This window comes from Kluyveromyces marxianus, chromosome 6, assembly GCF_001417885.1.
Source record: "Kluyveromyces marxianus DMKU3-1042 DNA, complete genome, chromosome 6".
In the NCBI taxonomy this organism is placed as follows: domain Eukaryota; kingdom Fungi; phylum Ascomycota; class Saccharomycetes; order Saccharomycetales; family Saccharomycetaceae; genus Kluyveromyces; species Kluyveromyces marxianus.
The window spans coordinates 874,868-891,592 of NC_036030.1; the positions used below are offsets into that span (position 1 = coordinate 874,868).

Consider the following 16,725-nt stretch of genomic DNA (forward strand, 5'->3'; position numbering starts at 1 on the left):
AGAGTCTTTGCCGATGCTCCAAAGTAGAATGAACCACCAAAATAATCTACCAATAAACTACAGCGCCAGTCTTCCGAATCTAAATCTGGATGCATTGTCCAAAGATATGCTATCGAACCAACAATCAACAAACCCCCATGGGAGCACGAATACTTCTCTTTTAGGAAAGAATATCAGGTTTGGTATTTCGTCTTCTTCTTCTTCTTCCAGTTCAAGCGGGGAGAACAACGATGATGATGATGAGGAGGAGGAAGAGGAAGAAGAGTACGAAGATGCTGTTGAAGCTGATTCAATAGCAAAACCAAAGGATGTAAACGCTTCAGGGTCGTCGGCTCTCTTGAACAATAACACCAATGGAAAAGATAGCACTGAACAAAATACGGCCGGTATTACTTCAGACAACCATACACAAGCTAACAACACAACTGTGAGCTTGCAGAATCAAACCCAAAGTGTAGGTTCTATGGTAAATCCGCCTCTAGAGGGTAGAGATAATAATACTGCCGTTGTTGATAACAATAATATTAACCATAAAATCAACACCGATAGTAATAGTAATAGTAATAGTAACAATAACATTGCAAATGGGGGTGGTGCTGCAGAGGTCAGCAATAGCAATGGGGCATCCAATGCTATTCCAGTGAGCGTCAATGCTGCAATGAACGGCAATCATGCTGTAGCTGACAATATTAAGGATAAAGAACAAGAAGTCATCACTACTAGTAACAGTACAAACATTAACGCCGATGCGAATCTAAAAACAAACCCAAGCCCAACTCCAAAGTCAAATACAGATAGGAACGACAAGGATGGAGGCGATATACCTGTAATAAATAACGCGCCCAGAGCTTCCAAAGAGGCCGCCGAAAAACTCAAGCTAGTAGGCTCCAAAAAAGAACCTCGTTTCACCATGCTCAAAGCACCATCAAGTGTGGAGGAGATATGGAAGGAGTATACTACAGGAATAGACGGCAGACCAAGTATCAGATCACTGGATCAGAAGTTCGGAAGCAAATGGCGCGCCAATAAAAATAAAAAGACATACTCAAGACGTAAACGAATGTACAAATTCATTCTAAACGGCGTAAATAACGGCCGGTCTGAAGAAGAAATGATCAAATTACTCGAAAACAAGAGACTTTACAAAGATACCGATGGGAAACAGAAGAAAAGAACTATCGGTTGGCTACAGCAAAGCCTTTCTGGTATATAGACCGTTTCCACTTCTTACCATTATTCTCTTTTTTTCGGACATATTGTTTCGTATATATTTTCCCCATCGGTTCTATCGCTAACAAATTGCAAATCGAAAGAAACGGTTGTTGTCTTTTTTTTTTCCTTCCGGCTTAAACGAGAAATCGCCTGTTAAAAAAAATAAAAGATGAACGATGGTTTTATTATATAAACTTGCATCTCTATAGGAGTTTCATGAGTTTAATAGTGCCTTGTATGTATTAGGAACAATAATATAGATCCCTAGAACCCCAAACACTAGAAGAACTTTCTCAGATTATTATTAATTTCGGCGGGTGTCAGATTGAAGGAAAATTGGTTGATATTAAAATATGGAGAGTGTAGTCGTTTCTCAGGCCTCGAATGTTACCGAGACAATTGCGGCAGCCAGCAAGGATAAGATCATCAGCATGGCTACTGTCAAGCATGTGCTTGATGTTGTTCAACATATGTCTTACTTCAAGTTGTTTTGCACTTTGATTGCCATAGTGCTTGTTTATGACCAAGTTTCTTATCAAATTCAAAAGGGTAATATCGCAGGTCCAAAATGGAAGATGTGGCCCATCATCGGTCCATTTTTGGAATCTTTGGATCCTAAATTCGAAGAATACATGGACAAGTGGAACTCTGGTCCATTGTCCTGTGTTTCTATCTTCCATAAATTTGTTGTCATTGCTTCTACAAGAGATTTAGCTAGAAAGATTTTCCAATCCCCTCAATACGTTAAGCCATGTGTCGTTGATGTTGCAGTTAAAATTTTAAGACCAAGCAATTGGGTGTTCTTGGATGGTAAGGCTCACGTTGACTACAGAAAGTCATTGAATGGTTTGTTCACAAAACAGGCATTGGCTCAATATATCCCATCTCAAGAGTTGTTGATGGATAAATACATTGAGAAATTCGTTCAGCTATCAAAGGACAACAATTATGAAGCTACTGTTTTCTTTGGTGAAATGAGAGAAATTATGTGCGCTTTGTCTTTGAAGGCCTTCTGTGGGAGTTACATCACAGAAGACCAAATCAGAAAGGTTGCTGATGACTACTATCTAGTCACTGCTGCTTTGGAATTAGTTAACTTCCCAATCATCATTCCTTTCACCAAAACTTGGTACGGTAAGAGAACCGCTGACATGACTATGAAGATTTTCGAACAATGTGCTCAAATGGCCAAAGACCACATCGCTGCTGGTGGTGAAAGTGTTTGTGTTTTAGATGCTTGGTGTAAATTGATGCACGATGCTAAGAACAAGAACGATGACGATTCCAAATTGTACCACAGGGAATTCAGTAACAGAGAAATGTCTGAAGCTATCTTCACTTTCTTGTTCGCTTCACAAGACGCTTCTTCCTCTTTGGCTTGTTGGATCTTCCAAATTATTGCTGACAGACCAGATGTCATGGAAAAGATTAGAGAAGAACAATTGAGAGTTAGAAACAATGACCCAACTGTGAGATTGACTATGGACTTGATCGATAAGATGGAATACACAAACATGGTTGTTAAGGAAACCCTACGTTACAGACCACCTGTCCTAATGGTTCCATACTATGTGAAGAAGAACTTCCCAGTTGCTCCAACATATTCCGCTCCAAAGGGTTCCATGTTAATTCCAACTCTATATCCTGCCTTACATGATCCAGAAGTTTACGAAAACCCAGATGACTTCATCCCAGAAAGATGGGTTGAAGGCTCTCCAGCAAATGAAGCTAAGAAGAACTGGTTAGTTTTCGGTTGTGGTCCTCACGTTTGTTTGGGCCAAACTTATGTGATGCAAACATTCACAGGTATGATTGGTAAGTTTGCCATGTACACTAACTGGGAACACAAGGTGACCCCATTGTCCGAAAAAATAAAGGTTTTCGCTACAATTTTCCCTGAGGATGACTTGTTGTTGAGCTTCAAGAAGAGAGATCCATTGACTGGTGAAATTAAATCCTGAATATTCCTTGATAAATTATTCTACTCGTTCCTTCATGACTTAACTTATTCAAACAAACAATCATTCTTCTTTTCTTACCTCTTTTTCTCGTTATTATCATTTTTATTACATTATGACTTTACGCAGTGCGCTGCTCTTACTTCCTATTTCATCCCTCTTCTTGAAGAAAGACTTTTACAGACTTTTTATCTGATGGTACTACTCTAATATTACCACCTTCTATCAATTATTTAAGTAGTTATATATATTTATGAATAAATATTTACATATAACTTATCTTTACTATGTTGAGTAAGTAGAGATTGAGTGCCTTCAATCTAATCGAAAGTGATTTTCTTACCCTGGAATTTAACATTCTTTTGTTTCTCTTCGGCAATCTTTTTGGCTTCCCAAGAAGGATGTATAGGTTTTTCGACAATATTATTTTTCTTTTGATTGTCGACAGAGCCTGAAGAATGTTGTGGGGTAATAATTCTTTGGTATTGTGGGTTTTGAGCAGCCTTCGCTTCACGTTTTGCTTGTCTTTCTTCATATTCTCTCTGTCTCTTTTCACGTTCTTGGCGTTCCTTCTCTAATTGTCTTTGTACGTGCTTTGCTTGCGAACCGTATTTCTTTTCCCAAATTTTTTGTCTTGCTCTTTGACCTCTACGGTTTTTCTTCGCAGGGACATTCGAGCTTTGTCGTTTAGCAACTTTATCGTCTATATCTTCATCTTCCTCGCCACTAATATACCCATGCATTAGCTCAGGAAGTTCGTACTTTGGTTTTTTAGCTTTTGGTCCAGATGGCTCCGAGTCTGAATCCTCTTCCTCTTCAGAGTTTGAATCTTCGTAATCTGGTTCTTCATCAGTAACTTGGTTGTAGTCCACATTTGGATCTAAATGCACTTCATCATCACTTTCTTCATCTGAACCAACTAATAATCCATCATATTCCTTAGCTAGAAGCTCTTCAGTCTCTGAATCTAGCTCTGGGGCTTCTCTACCATCGGTAAGATCTTCCTCTGGCTCAGATTCGGATTCAGATTCTGCTTCAGATTCGGAAGCCGACTCTTCTTTCCCTGATTTGGATTGTTTGGTCTCTTTTGAGCTGCTATTGTCATTGGTAGATTTTTGTTTGTTGTTTGATGCGGGATCTTCCGTTTTCTTCACCTTATCCTTCTCGTTGAGGAGCACATGAAGGGCATTCTCATATGTTAACAACTGTTCTTTCACGATTTTATTGTTCATAAGTTTTGAGACGAGTGGATTTAGTTTCCTCTTAACAAACACATCATTGTATATGAGACTAGGGTTTAGTTCATTGGTCTTATCGTTTGCGATCCTATAAAACTCATGTTCATGAAACCAGTCAGGACATCCCTTAATACCACCTAGCAATGATACTGTTAGCTTTATGAGCTTCGAATACGACACATATTTTATGAATGTTTCAATGCCAATCTTAGAAACTTCTGGATCCTTCGTTATTATAGCATTTTTGATCCAATGAGTATGTAATCTTTGCAAGACATGATGGATTTTTTGATCAAGAATTCTCAATCTTATAGATTTTATTTCCTCCAGTATAGCATCCCTGTCTGAATTTTCAACAAGTTTGTTTACCTTCTTATTAACCTTCTTACTCTTGGAATTAAAGAACTGTAGAGTTTGTTTGAATCTTGGTTGGAATTTATCAGTTTCCTGATTGATATAATGCAACTGATACTCCAAGCTGTCCAGCTTGAATATAAGATTTTCTTTCCCCATTGTTCTTGGCTCTTCCTGGTTCGATGGCTTACTTCTTTTGACCAACACCTTCTATACAGATGCGATGAGATGAGCTGCTGGAAAATTTTTAGTTTTTGAGTATTTCTTTAAAAATAAGATACAGAGAAGAAAGCGTAAAGTTCATCAAAAGAAAATATCTGGTTAACTATCAAACATGGAAAGCATTCTCTTCCTTCTACCAAGACATATATTATTAACTTCCTTCTTTGATGTGTTAACCAAGTTTATTCCAGAAAAAGTGACTACGATATATTCTTTTTATTCTTATATGTTTAGGATACAAAATAATCAGACTGACATGCAAATCGAATAAATATTTAAGAAGGTTTAGTCATTGAGCAAGTCTCCTTCAAAAACGTAACAATCATCATTAAAGATATCCAACATATTAGAACTAGTTTGAACTCAAACTAACTAGAAGTATGTTGAAGAAAAAATAACTACGATTTCAAGACAAGAAGAACTATAAAGTCTTCTCAGTTACAATAGTACATCAAAAAAAAAAAAATAGTAAATTGGAGAAAGTCAGTACCACGCCCTGTCACAGGCTAATATCATCAACGTCCCCAAACAAACAGATTCGGGGACAACAGTTGACCGTCGTGAAAAGTGGATGTTCATCATAAACATTCTCCAAAAAAATTTAAGATTTTCATTTCAGAATATAAAAAAATGGAATCGCACAGGGAGAAAACGTCAAATCCAATTCAGACGGTTAAAGTTTATCTTCACTAAAAGAATTAAGACATATGCTTGTCAATTTTTATAAACTTTTTCATCACGAGTACATGACAATGTGGCGTCTTCTTCCGCGGAATGAACTCATTCCGAATCCCTAAGGTTTTAAATTCTGGAAATGTTTCTGTGGTGCTTTGGCTTTCTTTACTGTTGCATTTCAAAGGTTTGTGTTCGAATAAGAGTATCAAGTCAGAAATGCATGAATGGAATTAAAATAGTTTTGTCTTCAACTTGAATAGATCAGACTCGTCATCTATAAAGGTTCATCATTCGACGCATATTATTCGAAACATACCCCTAAACGGTAACAAGTTACGTTTTTATCATAACTCGAAACCACTTTTGAAATGATTCTGAGGGACTACAGAGACTTTGCTAAGAAGGTACTTCCAATACGATGATCAGTCACGGTAGGTTTCTGAGGCCTACCATATAAAGCAGTGTCACTCATGTGAAATTATTAATAATTCAGTGCCCAGTGCTATGACTCCTCATTTCATATACATGCAATGAGTCCTGTATTCTCTTCGAATCATTCCCAAGAACAGCTGTTCTTAAACGAGAAAAGTATGTTCAACACATGTCACGAAATACATGCATGAATGTTAGTAGAGGTGTAATTGAAACGATAAAAATTACCAATCAATCAATTAAATCAGTCTTATTGCCAAAAACTTATCAACACGTAGTCTTTCAGCCAGTAATTCCAGCTTTTGTTTTTGTAAGGATCATCATAGTAAAATTGATTGGATTAGCATTTTTGTTTAGGCAATAGATGCAAAAAAATATTTTTGCATTTATCCACCATATGATGGCTGTCCATTACTACTGTAATGAAAAGAAACTCATGTATAGGCATACCTTTCGCCCTTTCAAGTTGTCTTGATACAGATATCACATAACTGTGGTCTTCAGTACATTTGCTTTCGTTTCTAATCATAAAATATTCAGAAACTCTAGTTTGTATTTTTTGAAATGAAGTCATCACAAGTGATCACACACATGATTAACCTCACAAGACTTTAACTGAAAAGTTGAAAAGTAACACAACCATCAATCAAAAGCAAAAGCAAAAGAATAAGAAAGAGACTAATGAACCAACTAACACATTGATTTATCTAAATCAATGCGCTTGAAAGTTACGTCATAATCTCTCTTACAAGTTTGAAGATTGCTAAACAACGCTTGTAGTGAGGAATGTAATCCATTAAACCCCGCTAGCAATTGTTGCTTGGTTTCTTGTCCTTCTAAAGTCTAGTGAGAATATATGTAACATGAATAATATTTCATTGAGAATAGTGGTTGGTAGCGGAATAGAATGTTCGAAATTAAACGTCTTTTTAAATGAAAAATTTTTCAGTCTATTTTTTTTTTTGAATCAATAAGACATAGTTACCCGCCATTGTTCAACTCTCACCAGATAATGAGGGCTGGAAACCAGTGTGTTTCGAAAACACATATTGAATAATGGTTTCTGAACACCAGTTGTGTTTACAAGTAAGGTAAAGGATAATTAAAGTAGTGCGGTTCAGAACGGATTAATATTTCCGTGTATGTTTGGAAGGCCTATGGCGGAACAACACAATAATGCCGACTTCTACCCTATCTAAAGGTGTTCCCACGGACGCTGCGAATGACAGTTCAGAATTACCAGAACAATTCAGACCTAAGGTCAGAGTTGTAAACAATAAGTCACGTGATGCAGAAATATCAAAGCCAACTCCAATGCCAGCACCTTTTAAGGTTGCGCTAGCTCTATTTGATGGGTTTATGGAGCCTGATAAGTTTGTTCAATTGGTTGTGCTAGGTCTTAGCTCACATCTTATATATCTAAAATATGGATCTGAGCAATCTTCTATCGAACAAGGTCCTATGATGCTATCGGTGGTAGCAGCGTATTTTGTGAACGTATTTTTGACAGCCAGTTCTTCTGGCATCGGTGAGGAAGCCCTTCCTCCTTTCAATACCATTTACTTATTTTATTTGCAGGCTGCCCTATCAATATTATTTGCCCCGGAATACATTCTATTGAACACGGTGTTGGCATTTTCTATTAGTGATTTAACATTAATACTAAAGATCCCATTACAGATGGTATTTTTGTTGTTGACGAACAATGAGTCATCTTTTGTCGAAATCAGCGCCAAAGCTTTAGTGCTCAACTACTTTTTCATTTATGGCTTGTACCGGGCTTCCGAATTGAAATCTCTTGATAAAATGGAATGCCACATGTTCGCTATTTTATGCACCAATATTGTTCTTTTGTTTAAGTCCGATTCTATTCATTTCCAAGTAATGCGGGTTTGCTTCACAAGCTTTGTGATAATAGTCGTGATTACCACTGCGTTAAGATTGGTTCTTAAAAACTTGTCGTTGCATCAATCAGCTCGTACGATTATTCTACTTCCAATTATCATAATTGGTTTCCCATATTTCATTCAGAAGAACTTAGCCATTGATGGCATTGCACCATTCACATGGTTGCTTGATTACATTGGATCTTCTGAGACAAGAATGAGCATTATGAAAACATGGTTAGGATCAGCGCTTTTGTTGTTCCCTAGCGTTTTCACTTTAAAATCCAATTGGTCCTTAAATACTTCAAGAAAAGTTTGGCATTTTGCCGTACTACCCCTTTTAATCCCAGCTATCGTACTAGATACCAATTTCGTAAAAATTGCCTTAGCTGGTACTGTCAATCTTTTCTTGATTGTGGAATACATTAGGTTCTTACACATTTTCCCAATTGGTGATTATTTGGATAAACATTTAAGATCATTCGCTGATTTCAGAGATGAGAAAGGTCCTATCATCATATCATATCTTTATTTCATTATTGGCATTTCTCTGCCCTTTTTGCTAAACGGATCAGTCATTGGAATCGTCTCCTTGGGTGTTGGTGATTCACTAGCATCTATTGTGGGTAAAAAATTCGGGAAGCGTTACTGGCCAAATATGTCTAAAACCCTTGAAGGCACCACGGCATTCATATTATCTACTGTTGCCACAACTCTATCCTTGAAGATGTATCTGAACTTTTTTCCTGATATTTCATCCCCAAATTTGGTTATTGTGTGTTTCCTAGCAGGTATCTTGGAAGGCAATAGCACGTTGAATGATAATTTATTGGTACCAACTTTTATGCTCATTGCATTAGAAGCATTGAAATAGAACCCTCGAAAATAACATTCGGATTTATTACGTGTAGTATTACATACATATAGTTAGGCATCAATTATTGGTTTTCACTATTGTTCTTTAATATTACTATAGTTTGTTTTATAGATATTGAATTACATTGTGCATTTAACTGTCCAAAGTAAAAAACTACAAGCTTTTTTCTAAATAAAACCAGATGGAAGATTAACATTCGATTGAAGGACAGTTATTCAATTGACTTACCTCACGAAACCCATAACACATTCATTTGTTATCATGAGCTTCCTAAGCAGCACATTTTTATATTAACATAATGCCAAGACAAGATATATACTCTTAATCATCAGACTGCTATGGGCTGGCCTATAACAGTCTAGACTTATCTCTTCCATCAATTCGGGCATGTGGCGTAGTTGGTAGCGCGCTCCCTTAGCATGGGAGAGGTCTTCGGTTCGACTCCGGACTTGTCCATTTATTTTTTGCAAAATTTTTATTTCCCATTCGCTAGAAACAAGTTCACAGTGCATATTAAGAGGAGACGATTTACCCAACCTCTGTTAATATCTGTCATCATCAATTCATTAAAACCCGTCAGAAGGGAATTATATTATATTTCATATCATTTACGTTAAAAACATTCCTACGTATTTACTAATTCTTGGATTCAGGTCTTTGCAATTTTGCAAAACTGCCTATTTGGAAGTATAGTTGAAGTTGAAGCTGAAGCCAATAACAAAGGTAATTGCTTCGAGTTAATATATAAGAGAAGCTTTTTTAAAGTAATAAAGAGTTACCTACCTTAGAATATTATTTCCTGTATGTGATTTAATTTTTTTTTTTTTTGATGTGTTTTCGTTTTTGATTTGGCAGCTTCAAGACCTAATTGAGGATGTGACATAAAAATTAGAAGTTAATTGGCTTAGAGTAAGCATCTAGGTTAGCTTCCTTGAATGCTTCAGAAAGAGTTGGGTGGGCATGACAAACTCTGGCGATATCTTCAGCAGAAGCACCGTATTCTAGAGCCAAACCAGCTTCAGCAATCATTTCACCAGCGTTTGGACCGATGATGTGAGCACCAAGCAAACGTTCAGATTCAGCGTCGATCAAGATCTTAACGAAACCTTCAGTGTCCATGTTGGTCTTAGCTCTGGAGTTGGCGATGAATGGGAACTTACCGACCTTGTATTGGATACCAGCTTCCTTTAGCTGTTCTTCGGTCTTACCAACCCAAGCGACTTCTGGGTGAGAGTACATAACGGATGGGATGTTACCGTAGTTAACGTGACCGTGACCCAACTTGAAGTATTCAGCAGCAGCGATACCTTCTTCTTCAGCCTTGTGAGCCAACATTGGACCGAAAGTAACATCACCGATGACCTTGATGTGAGGGTATTTAGTAGAGAATTGTTCGTCGATGACCAATCTACCACGCTTGTCAACTTCTAGACCGATCTTTTCAGCGTCCAAACCGGCGATGTATGGTCTTCTACCGACGGCAACCAATAGGACGTCAGCTTGTAGGGATTCCTTCTTACCGTCCTTGGCACCTTCGACTTCGATATCCACAACGTCACCGTTTCTGGTGGCGGACATGACCTTGGTGCTCAACTTGAAATCTAGACCTTGCTTCTTCAAGATCTTTTGGGTGGTCTTGGCGACTTCACCGTCCATGGAAGCACCAATTTGAGGTTGGAATTCGATGACAGTAACCTTTGAGCCCAATCTGGAGTAGACAGAACCCATTTCCAAACCAATGATACCACCACCGATGATAGCAAGTCTCTTTGGGATTTCCTTCAAGGAAAGGGCACCAGTGGAGGAAACGATTCTTTCCTCATCGATAGTGATGCCTGGGAATGGAGTGACTTCGGAACCGGTAGCAACAATGATCTTTTCGGTTTCCAACAAGTGGTCCTCGGTAACAGAACCTTCTAGACCTTCGACTGGCAGAACCTTGATAGCCTTTTCGTTTTCAAAGGCACCAAGACCCTTGTAGTAGGTGACACCGTTCTTCTTGAACAACATCTCAATACCACCGGTCAATTGCTTCACGACAGTGTCCTTAGCCTTTTGGAATTGGGCAACGTTGACACTGATGTCACCGTTCACATCGATACCTCTGGCCTTGGCATCAGTCTTCATTTGATGGTACAAGTGAGAGTTGTTCAACAAAGCCTTAGATGGAATACAACCGACATTCAAACAAGTACCACCTAGTCTGCCTCTCTTTTCGACACATGCAACATCGTATCCAAGTTGAGCAGCCTTAATAGCAGCAACGTAACCACCTGGACCACCACCAATGACGACCAGGTCGTGCTTCTTGGTAACTGTCTTCAAAAGAGCAGAAGAACTGAAAGAACGAGTAGAACCGATTCTCAACATCGTATGTATATATATGTGTGGATATGTGTTTCCCTAAGCTATCACTATCCTTAGCTGGCTAATGTACTCAAGACTAACTAGCTGTGTAAATACAAATACAAAATATATATACAACTCTCTCTCTTTTATTTTTTTTCCCTCCCACCAGGCGTTACTTTAATTTATGCCCATATTGCCATAATCTTCTACATATATATATATCAAACTTTCTTTGTTCCTGTTTTCTGCCTTGAAATACTGAACGATAAATTAGAACAGAATCGATCGATCAGCATGGATAGGAAAGAAAAAAAAAAAGATACAGAGAGCACAACTCCATCCGGCCCAAGATCGCTGGCGACTAACATCGCAACGACACATTTCTATATATATATATGTATATATACAAACATGCATTGTAGTCACAAACTCAATTGATCTTGACTTTAATCTTGGTACCAATTCTTAGAGTCGAATTAGTCCTATACATGTAAGAAAAACGGCATTGCCTCTAGATTACATACAATGCCCGCCTGAATGCATATTCGACGGCATATAATTCAAACAAAAAAATGCCATAGAGCTACAATATAACGCCAGATAGATTACACATCATATACCTTCCCACCATTACCATCCCACTTGAACTCCTTATTGTTTCTTCTGCTCAGTGTCGCAGCGCTTTATCCGCCTTTGCTTGTTTCCAAACCAAAAGCGACGGAGCATCGCTCGCTGACCAAAGAAAACGGAAATAAAAAAAAAAAATCAAATTAAAAAAAAACAAAAAAAAAAAAACACATTAAATAAAATGGTACAAGCACTAAAACAACCGGTCTAAGGCCGGGAAAAGGAGCCGATCATGGGGAAGTGGTCACGTGAACACAGTCTATCCGGGTAATACGGAACACCGTGTCTCCCTTTCTCCCTTTCTCCCTTTATACCATTTTCAACATCTTTTTTAGCTTTTGACAGGTGGAGTTACCCGGGACACGCTTTCGCTTTCGCTTTTCGTTTGCGTTGCTCGTCTCTCGTCTGGTCTCGAGACCCCATTATTATGTCATGCCAACATTCTGAGTGAGTTCTTTGTTAGTCCCTGTTTCTGTCTTTTCCCACTATATATATAAGTATACATACGAAATTGGTAAAGTAATAGATAGCCCTGTCGATACCTTAACCAGATTAGTTACATCGGGCCACACACACACATAACATACGCACCCAAGGAATATAACGAAATATGAAAGTCGCCCTTATTCTTGCTCTCGCTTCAACCGCATTAGCCACTTCGCTATCCTCCTTTATGATTACATACCCGGATGAGTTTCCCTACTATGACAAGCTAGTGCAGACTGTGCATGATTTGCAAGGAACCATAACGCACGAATATACCCTATTCAACGGCTTTAGCGTGGATCTACCACAGGACACCGTCAACACGTTGAAAAGCTTGAACGATAAGTACAAGTGGGGCTTGGAAATCGAGGAGGATCAGGAAGTCCATGCTCTTGGCGGACAACAGCCACATCTTCTCTGAGTACAGCTGAATTTCACGCTCAGAATGCTATGTGAGGGACAACGGAGTTTATGTTTATCTTTATGTTTTCATTTCATTTTATTTCAATTCAATTCATTTCATTTCATTTCATCTCGTCTCTAATTCGAGTCTTTATTTTTGAGGGGGTATTATGCGATGCACGAACAGATCTCTATTCATTTGTGTTGGTACGATATACACATATATAGTTAGGTATTTTTTTTCTTCTTTTCTGTAGGTTTAGGTGACTAATTTAAAAGCGATTACGGACAAAGGACCTATTATTAGCGCTCTAGGTTGATGTTGTCGCCGAATTTGGCGTACAAAATGCTCTTCAAATCTTTTATTCTGGAGCTCAACTCGGCCTCATCGTTCTCCAGCTTCTCTATAGCCTCGTCAATGCGCGATGCATCCTTCGTAAGTTTGTCTACTACTTCTTTTTGCTTTAGGTACACAAATACATCGCCAACCTTGTATTGCACCTTTTCATCCTCGTCTATAAGCTCGATTTCCAATGACACGTCGTCAAGGTACTCTTTCTCGGTTCTTTGCTGTGTCAACTCTTGATCTATGGCATCTTTCCTCATGATTAGTTTGGAAAATTCATTGATGCGTTGCTGATCCTCGTATGCAACGGTAACAGAGTTCTTTTGGCCTTCCGGTAGTAGCTCCATTGTTTATAGAATTGATCAATTGCTTCTGCAGGCTGCTTTATTGCTCTCTATCAAGCCAACTGTGCCTCTATCTGTGCCGTTGTTGAAGTTTTTCAGCTCTATCCATTATATGTTTTGTATGGATACATGCCTCTCTCTATTTTTTTTTTTCTTCTTTCTACTTATTTAGCCATTTGGGATTGCTGTGACACTGCTAGTGTCAAAATTATGCTACAAATCATAGTAATAATAAGACGTATAAATACGCATATATTTATAAATACATGGGTATGTCCTATTTAATGCATATTAGCTAAGTTTTTCCATTTTTTAATTCTTTTAATTTTGGTATTTAGGCGGCTTATGCGGGCCTAGTTTTTATACTCTTTGAAAAATCTTTCAATACCCTTACCCAATCTCTCGGCTGCGGTTTGCAAATGCTCATCATCTGGTGCCATAGCGAATGTGATTCTTAGGAAGTTCGATCTATCGTAGGAAAATTTTCTGTCTACAGCCATTCTATAGCCTAAAATTACAATGCAACCTTCTTCGATCAACGTGTAGTTGACGGCATCCATAGCTTTTAGTCTGTCAGTAACGTTAAGCTTGTCTATATTCACTACCACGCTAACAAACATACCAGCTGAAGGCTCAACAAGGTCAAACAAACCATCTTTGAAAGCCGGAGTGGATTCTAGTGCTTGGAAAAGAACATTTCTTCTGCGAGTATACTCGCCCGCAATCTTCATTACCCAAGACAACCACGCCTTGACATGGTCGCCCTCAAACGCATGGGACCATTTCTCAATTATATTGGCGGTCATTGCCTGGGAAATCCCACATGCACCTCTGACTGATATATCCGCATATTTCGAAATCTTGTCTAAGATGAACGAATTAGCAACGATGAAAGAGAGTCGTATACCTGGAGCAAAAACCTTAGAGAAAGTCTCTAACCTAATAACCCTTCCAGAAGTATCAATTGTGAGGTAGGATGGCGTCAAAATTTCCTTACAGTATTTGTCATAGGTGATCGTACCGTCGGTGTACAGATTCTTCATAGGGTTAGTTTGATCATAAGGTAAAAAGGTTAAATATCCATAAGGATCGTCTTCCACAATGATGATATCGTGCTTTTCGCATAAAGCATAAATCTGTTTCCTCTTTTCAACACATTGGGTCATACCCGTTGGATTCTGACCAGTTGGGATGGTGTACAATAGTTTGGGTTTTGATAGGTGAGAATAAGGTCCTGTAGTCCAATTGTCCAAGAGTTCGGTCATATATGCTACGTTGATGCCTTGTTCCTTTGGATCGTCAGTGATATCGCATTTTAAAGGGATTGGAATACCGCCACAAGATGTGACATTGGAGATGGTTGGCGTGAAGGTAAATTCTTCCATCAACACGGTTACGTCTTCATCCGATAGAATAGTGAAAACTTTTGACAAAGAGTCAGAAGAACCGTTGGCCATCATGATGTCCCAATTATCATAAGCAGGCTTGTTCAAATAGGTCACCAATTCTTTGGTGAACTTCAAAATCTGAGGCAAACCTTTGGTGTCCCCATACTGCAAGGCTCTAGCAATAGGAATATTTTCCGGATTCGAGGGTTCATACCTCCAGATATCAACCATAGTCCCTTCATCAACCTTTGACTTGACATATTCCTTCTCGTCGAAAGTCCCTTCTCCATCATCTCCGTTACGATGTAGCTTGCCGCTCTTGAATGGATAATCATTATGTTGGAATGGGCGATCTACTACATTGAGATGCACCGATTCTATGGGGAACAAGCCTTCATTCGGCATACCAGCTGCCAAAATACATGGTTTTGGATGTGGTTTGACACCTTCTGGTAAGAAGTCGTCCCAAAATTGCAAAAGCACCCTACGGTCTGTTTGTCTATTCAAAAACTTAGAGTAATGCTCTTCTAGAGTCTTATCATCAATCTTCACGACCATCCTTCTTTGTATGTGTAGTGCGTGTGTTGTTGAGATCTAGCCCAATAATGATAGGATATCTGATGTCTGGATATATAGATATTCCTGAGTCTAGCAGGGTATGCTGGATAAAATAGTAAATGCTATCTAATATATATATATATATCTATATGTATACAACTCAAAAAAACACGAGGGCCCCTGCTTCTCTTATTATACTTTCCTATTTTTGAAATAGGCGAAAAATATCTGCCCCCCTCCCATTTCTAAATGCTCTTTCACCGCGCCTATGCACTACTATCGTCTATCAATTCTTTATCATCTCTACTCTACAACCACTTTAGTAGCACTCTCCGATCTTTTTTTCTTTTCCCCCCATCTTGAGGAAAAGCGGCCAAAATCAACGATTTGTTCATGGCACCTTTTTCATTGTGCGTTCGAAAAGAAAAAGAGAAGAGTGAACAAAAGGCGTTCACCGCGCTTTTCACTCCGAAGTAATGGAAGAGGGGAGAGGGAGGATGACGAGTTGAATATTAACGGGAAGAAGGGAATGAATAGAATAGAATAGAAGAGAATATAATTGTTCTGAATGTAATTATTATACGGATCCGTTAGCCGAGTATCATTGGTATTATTATTGGTATTATTATTATAATTATTGTAATTATTATCGTTATTAATATTATTATGAAGATGATGATGCTTCGCTCATTGTAGGAACGGTAGCATATATGATTTCCGAATTCCAATGGCGAACTTCAATGGAAGTTGCAATTGCAGTTGATTTAGCTAGCAGGACGGGTGCTATATGAGGGAATTGAAGGGGGAACCTGCTACCGCTTGAACCTCGACGACATCTCCTGGTTCCAAACCTACGACATCCAACAAAGTCACGTGACCACACTTTTGCGACCGTCTGAAGTTGGTTGGGTCCACAAAGCGGATAAATGCCGCCAGAGAAATGATGTAAACCACTAGTACCGCTATAGTTAGATGCCATGTGACAGGGGTCCACAGGTGTGTTCGTATCACCTCACCCTTTTCGAGGTCTTTCAGACTTAGACCTGGACTGAGCCCGAGTCCGAGTCCGACCTCATTTTCGAGTTTTTGTTTGGAGGCACGTTTTGGGTCCTCCTGTTTCAGGTCCTGCTGTTGCTGTTGTTGCTGTTGTTGCTCCTGCTGTTGCTGCAGCTGCCCCGGTTTCTTGATATCGTCACTCATCCAGAATTATGTGTAACCCAAGGGTCTAGTGTTTATTTATATCTGCTCTCGGCGAAAATATGTACCCGAAATCCCTATTGTGTGCGTATTGCGTCACTTGTACTAAAGTATCACACAATCCAAATTAACGTCCACTCACACAGGGTTTACAAACATACCTATATATATATA

The 16,725-nt window shown here is 38.7% G+C and overlaps 7 protein-coding genes and 1 non-coding gene across 8 annotated transcripts; 4 read left to right on the plus strand and 4 right to left on the minus strand.

Annotated features, from left to right (window-relative positions):
- Window positions 1-1,565: 1,565 nt before the first annotated feature.
- ERG5 (C-22 sterol desaturase) lies at window positions 1,566-3,173 on the plus strand (the record flags this gene model as incomplete). The annotated part of the gene is made up of 1 exon (XM_022821091.1): window positions 1,566-3,173. The coding sequence occupies one exon, from the start codon at window positions 1,566-1,568 to the stop codon at window positions 3,171-3,173; it is 1,608 nt and encodes a 535-aa protein (XP_022677489.1).
- Window positions 3,174-3,490: 317 nt separating this feature from the next.
- On the minus strand, window positions 3,491-4,921 carry BUD22 (Bud22p; the record flags this gene model as incomplete). The annotated part of the gene is made up of 1 exon (XM_022821092.1): window positions 3,491-4,921. The coding sequence occupies one exon, from the start codon at window positions 4,919-4,921 to the stop codon at window positions 3,491-3,493; it is 1,431 nt and encodes a 476-aa protein (XP_022677490.1).
- Window positions 4,922-7,267: 2,346 nt separating this feature from the next.
- On the plus strand, window positions 7,268-8,851 carry SEC59 (dolichol kinase; the record flags this gene model as incomplete). The annotated part of the gene is made up of 1 exon (XM_022821093.1): window positions 7,268-8,851. The coding sequence occupies one exon, from the start codon at window positions 7,268-7,270 to the stop codon at window positions 8,849-8,851; it is 1,584 nt and encodes a 527-aa protein (XP_022677491.1).
- Window positions 8,852-9,237: 386 nt separating this feature from the next.
- On the plus strand, window positions 9,238-9,310 carry KLMA_R613. The gene has a single exon. It is a non-coding gene; the product is annotated as a tRNA-Ala (tRNA).
- Window positions 9,311-9,742: 432 nt separating this feature from the next.
- Window positions 9,743-11,224, minus strand: LPD1 (dihydrolipoyl dehydrogenase; the record flags this gene model as incomplete). Its single annotated transcript, XM_022821094.1, has 1 exon — window positions 9,743-11,224. The coding sequence occupies one exon, from the start codon at window positions 11,222-11,224 to the stop codon at window positions 9,743-9,745; it is 1,482 nt and encodes a 493-aa protein (XP_022677492.1).
- Window positions 11,225-12,440: 1,216 nt separating this feature from the next.
- Window positions 12,441-12,737, plus strand: KLMA_60421 (uncharacterized protein; the record flags this gene model as incomplete). The annotated part of the gene is made up of 1 exon (XM_022821096.1): window positions 12,441-12,737. The coding sequence occupies one exon, from the start codon at window positions 12,441-12,443 to the stop codon at window positions 12,735-12,737; it is 297 nt and encodes a 98-aa protein (XP_022677493.1).
- A 284-nt stretch (window positions 12,738-13,021) lies between these two features.
- GIM3 (tubulin-binding prefolding complex subunit GIM3) lies at window positions 13,022-13,411 on the minus strand (the record flags this gene model as incomplete). The annotated part of the gene is made up of 1 exon (XM_022821097.1): window positions 13,022-13,411. One exon carries the CDS (start codon window positions 13,409-13,411, stop codon window positions 13,022-13,024), a length of 390 nt encoding a protein of 129 aa, XP_022677494.1.
- A 350-nt stretch (window positions 13,412-13,761) lies between these two features.
- Window positions 13,762-15,354, minus strand: ARO9 (aromatic-amino-acid:2-oxoglutarate transaminase; the record flags this gene model as incomplete). Its single annotated transcript, XM_022821098.1, has 1 exon — window positions 13,762-15,354. One exon carries the CDS (start codon window positions 15,352-15,354, stop codon window positions 13,762-13,764), a length of 1,593 nt encoding a protein of 530 aa, XP_022677495.1.
- Between the last annotated feature and the right edge of the window lie 1,371 nt (window positions 15,355-16,725).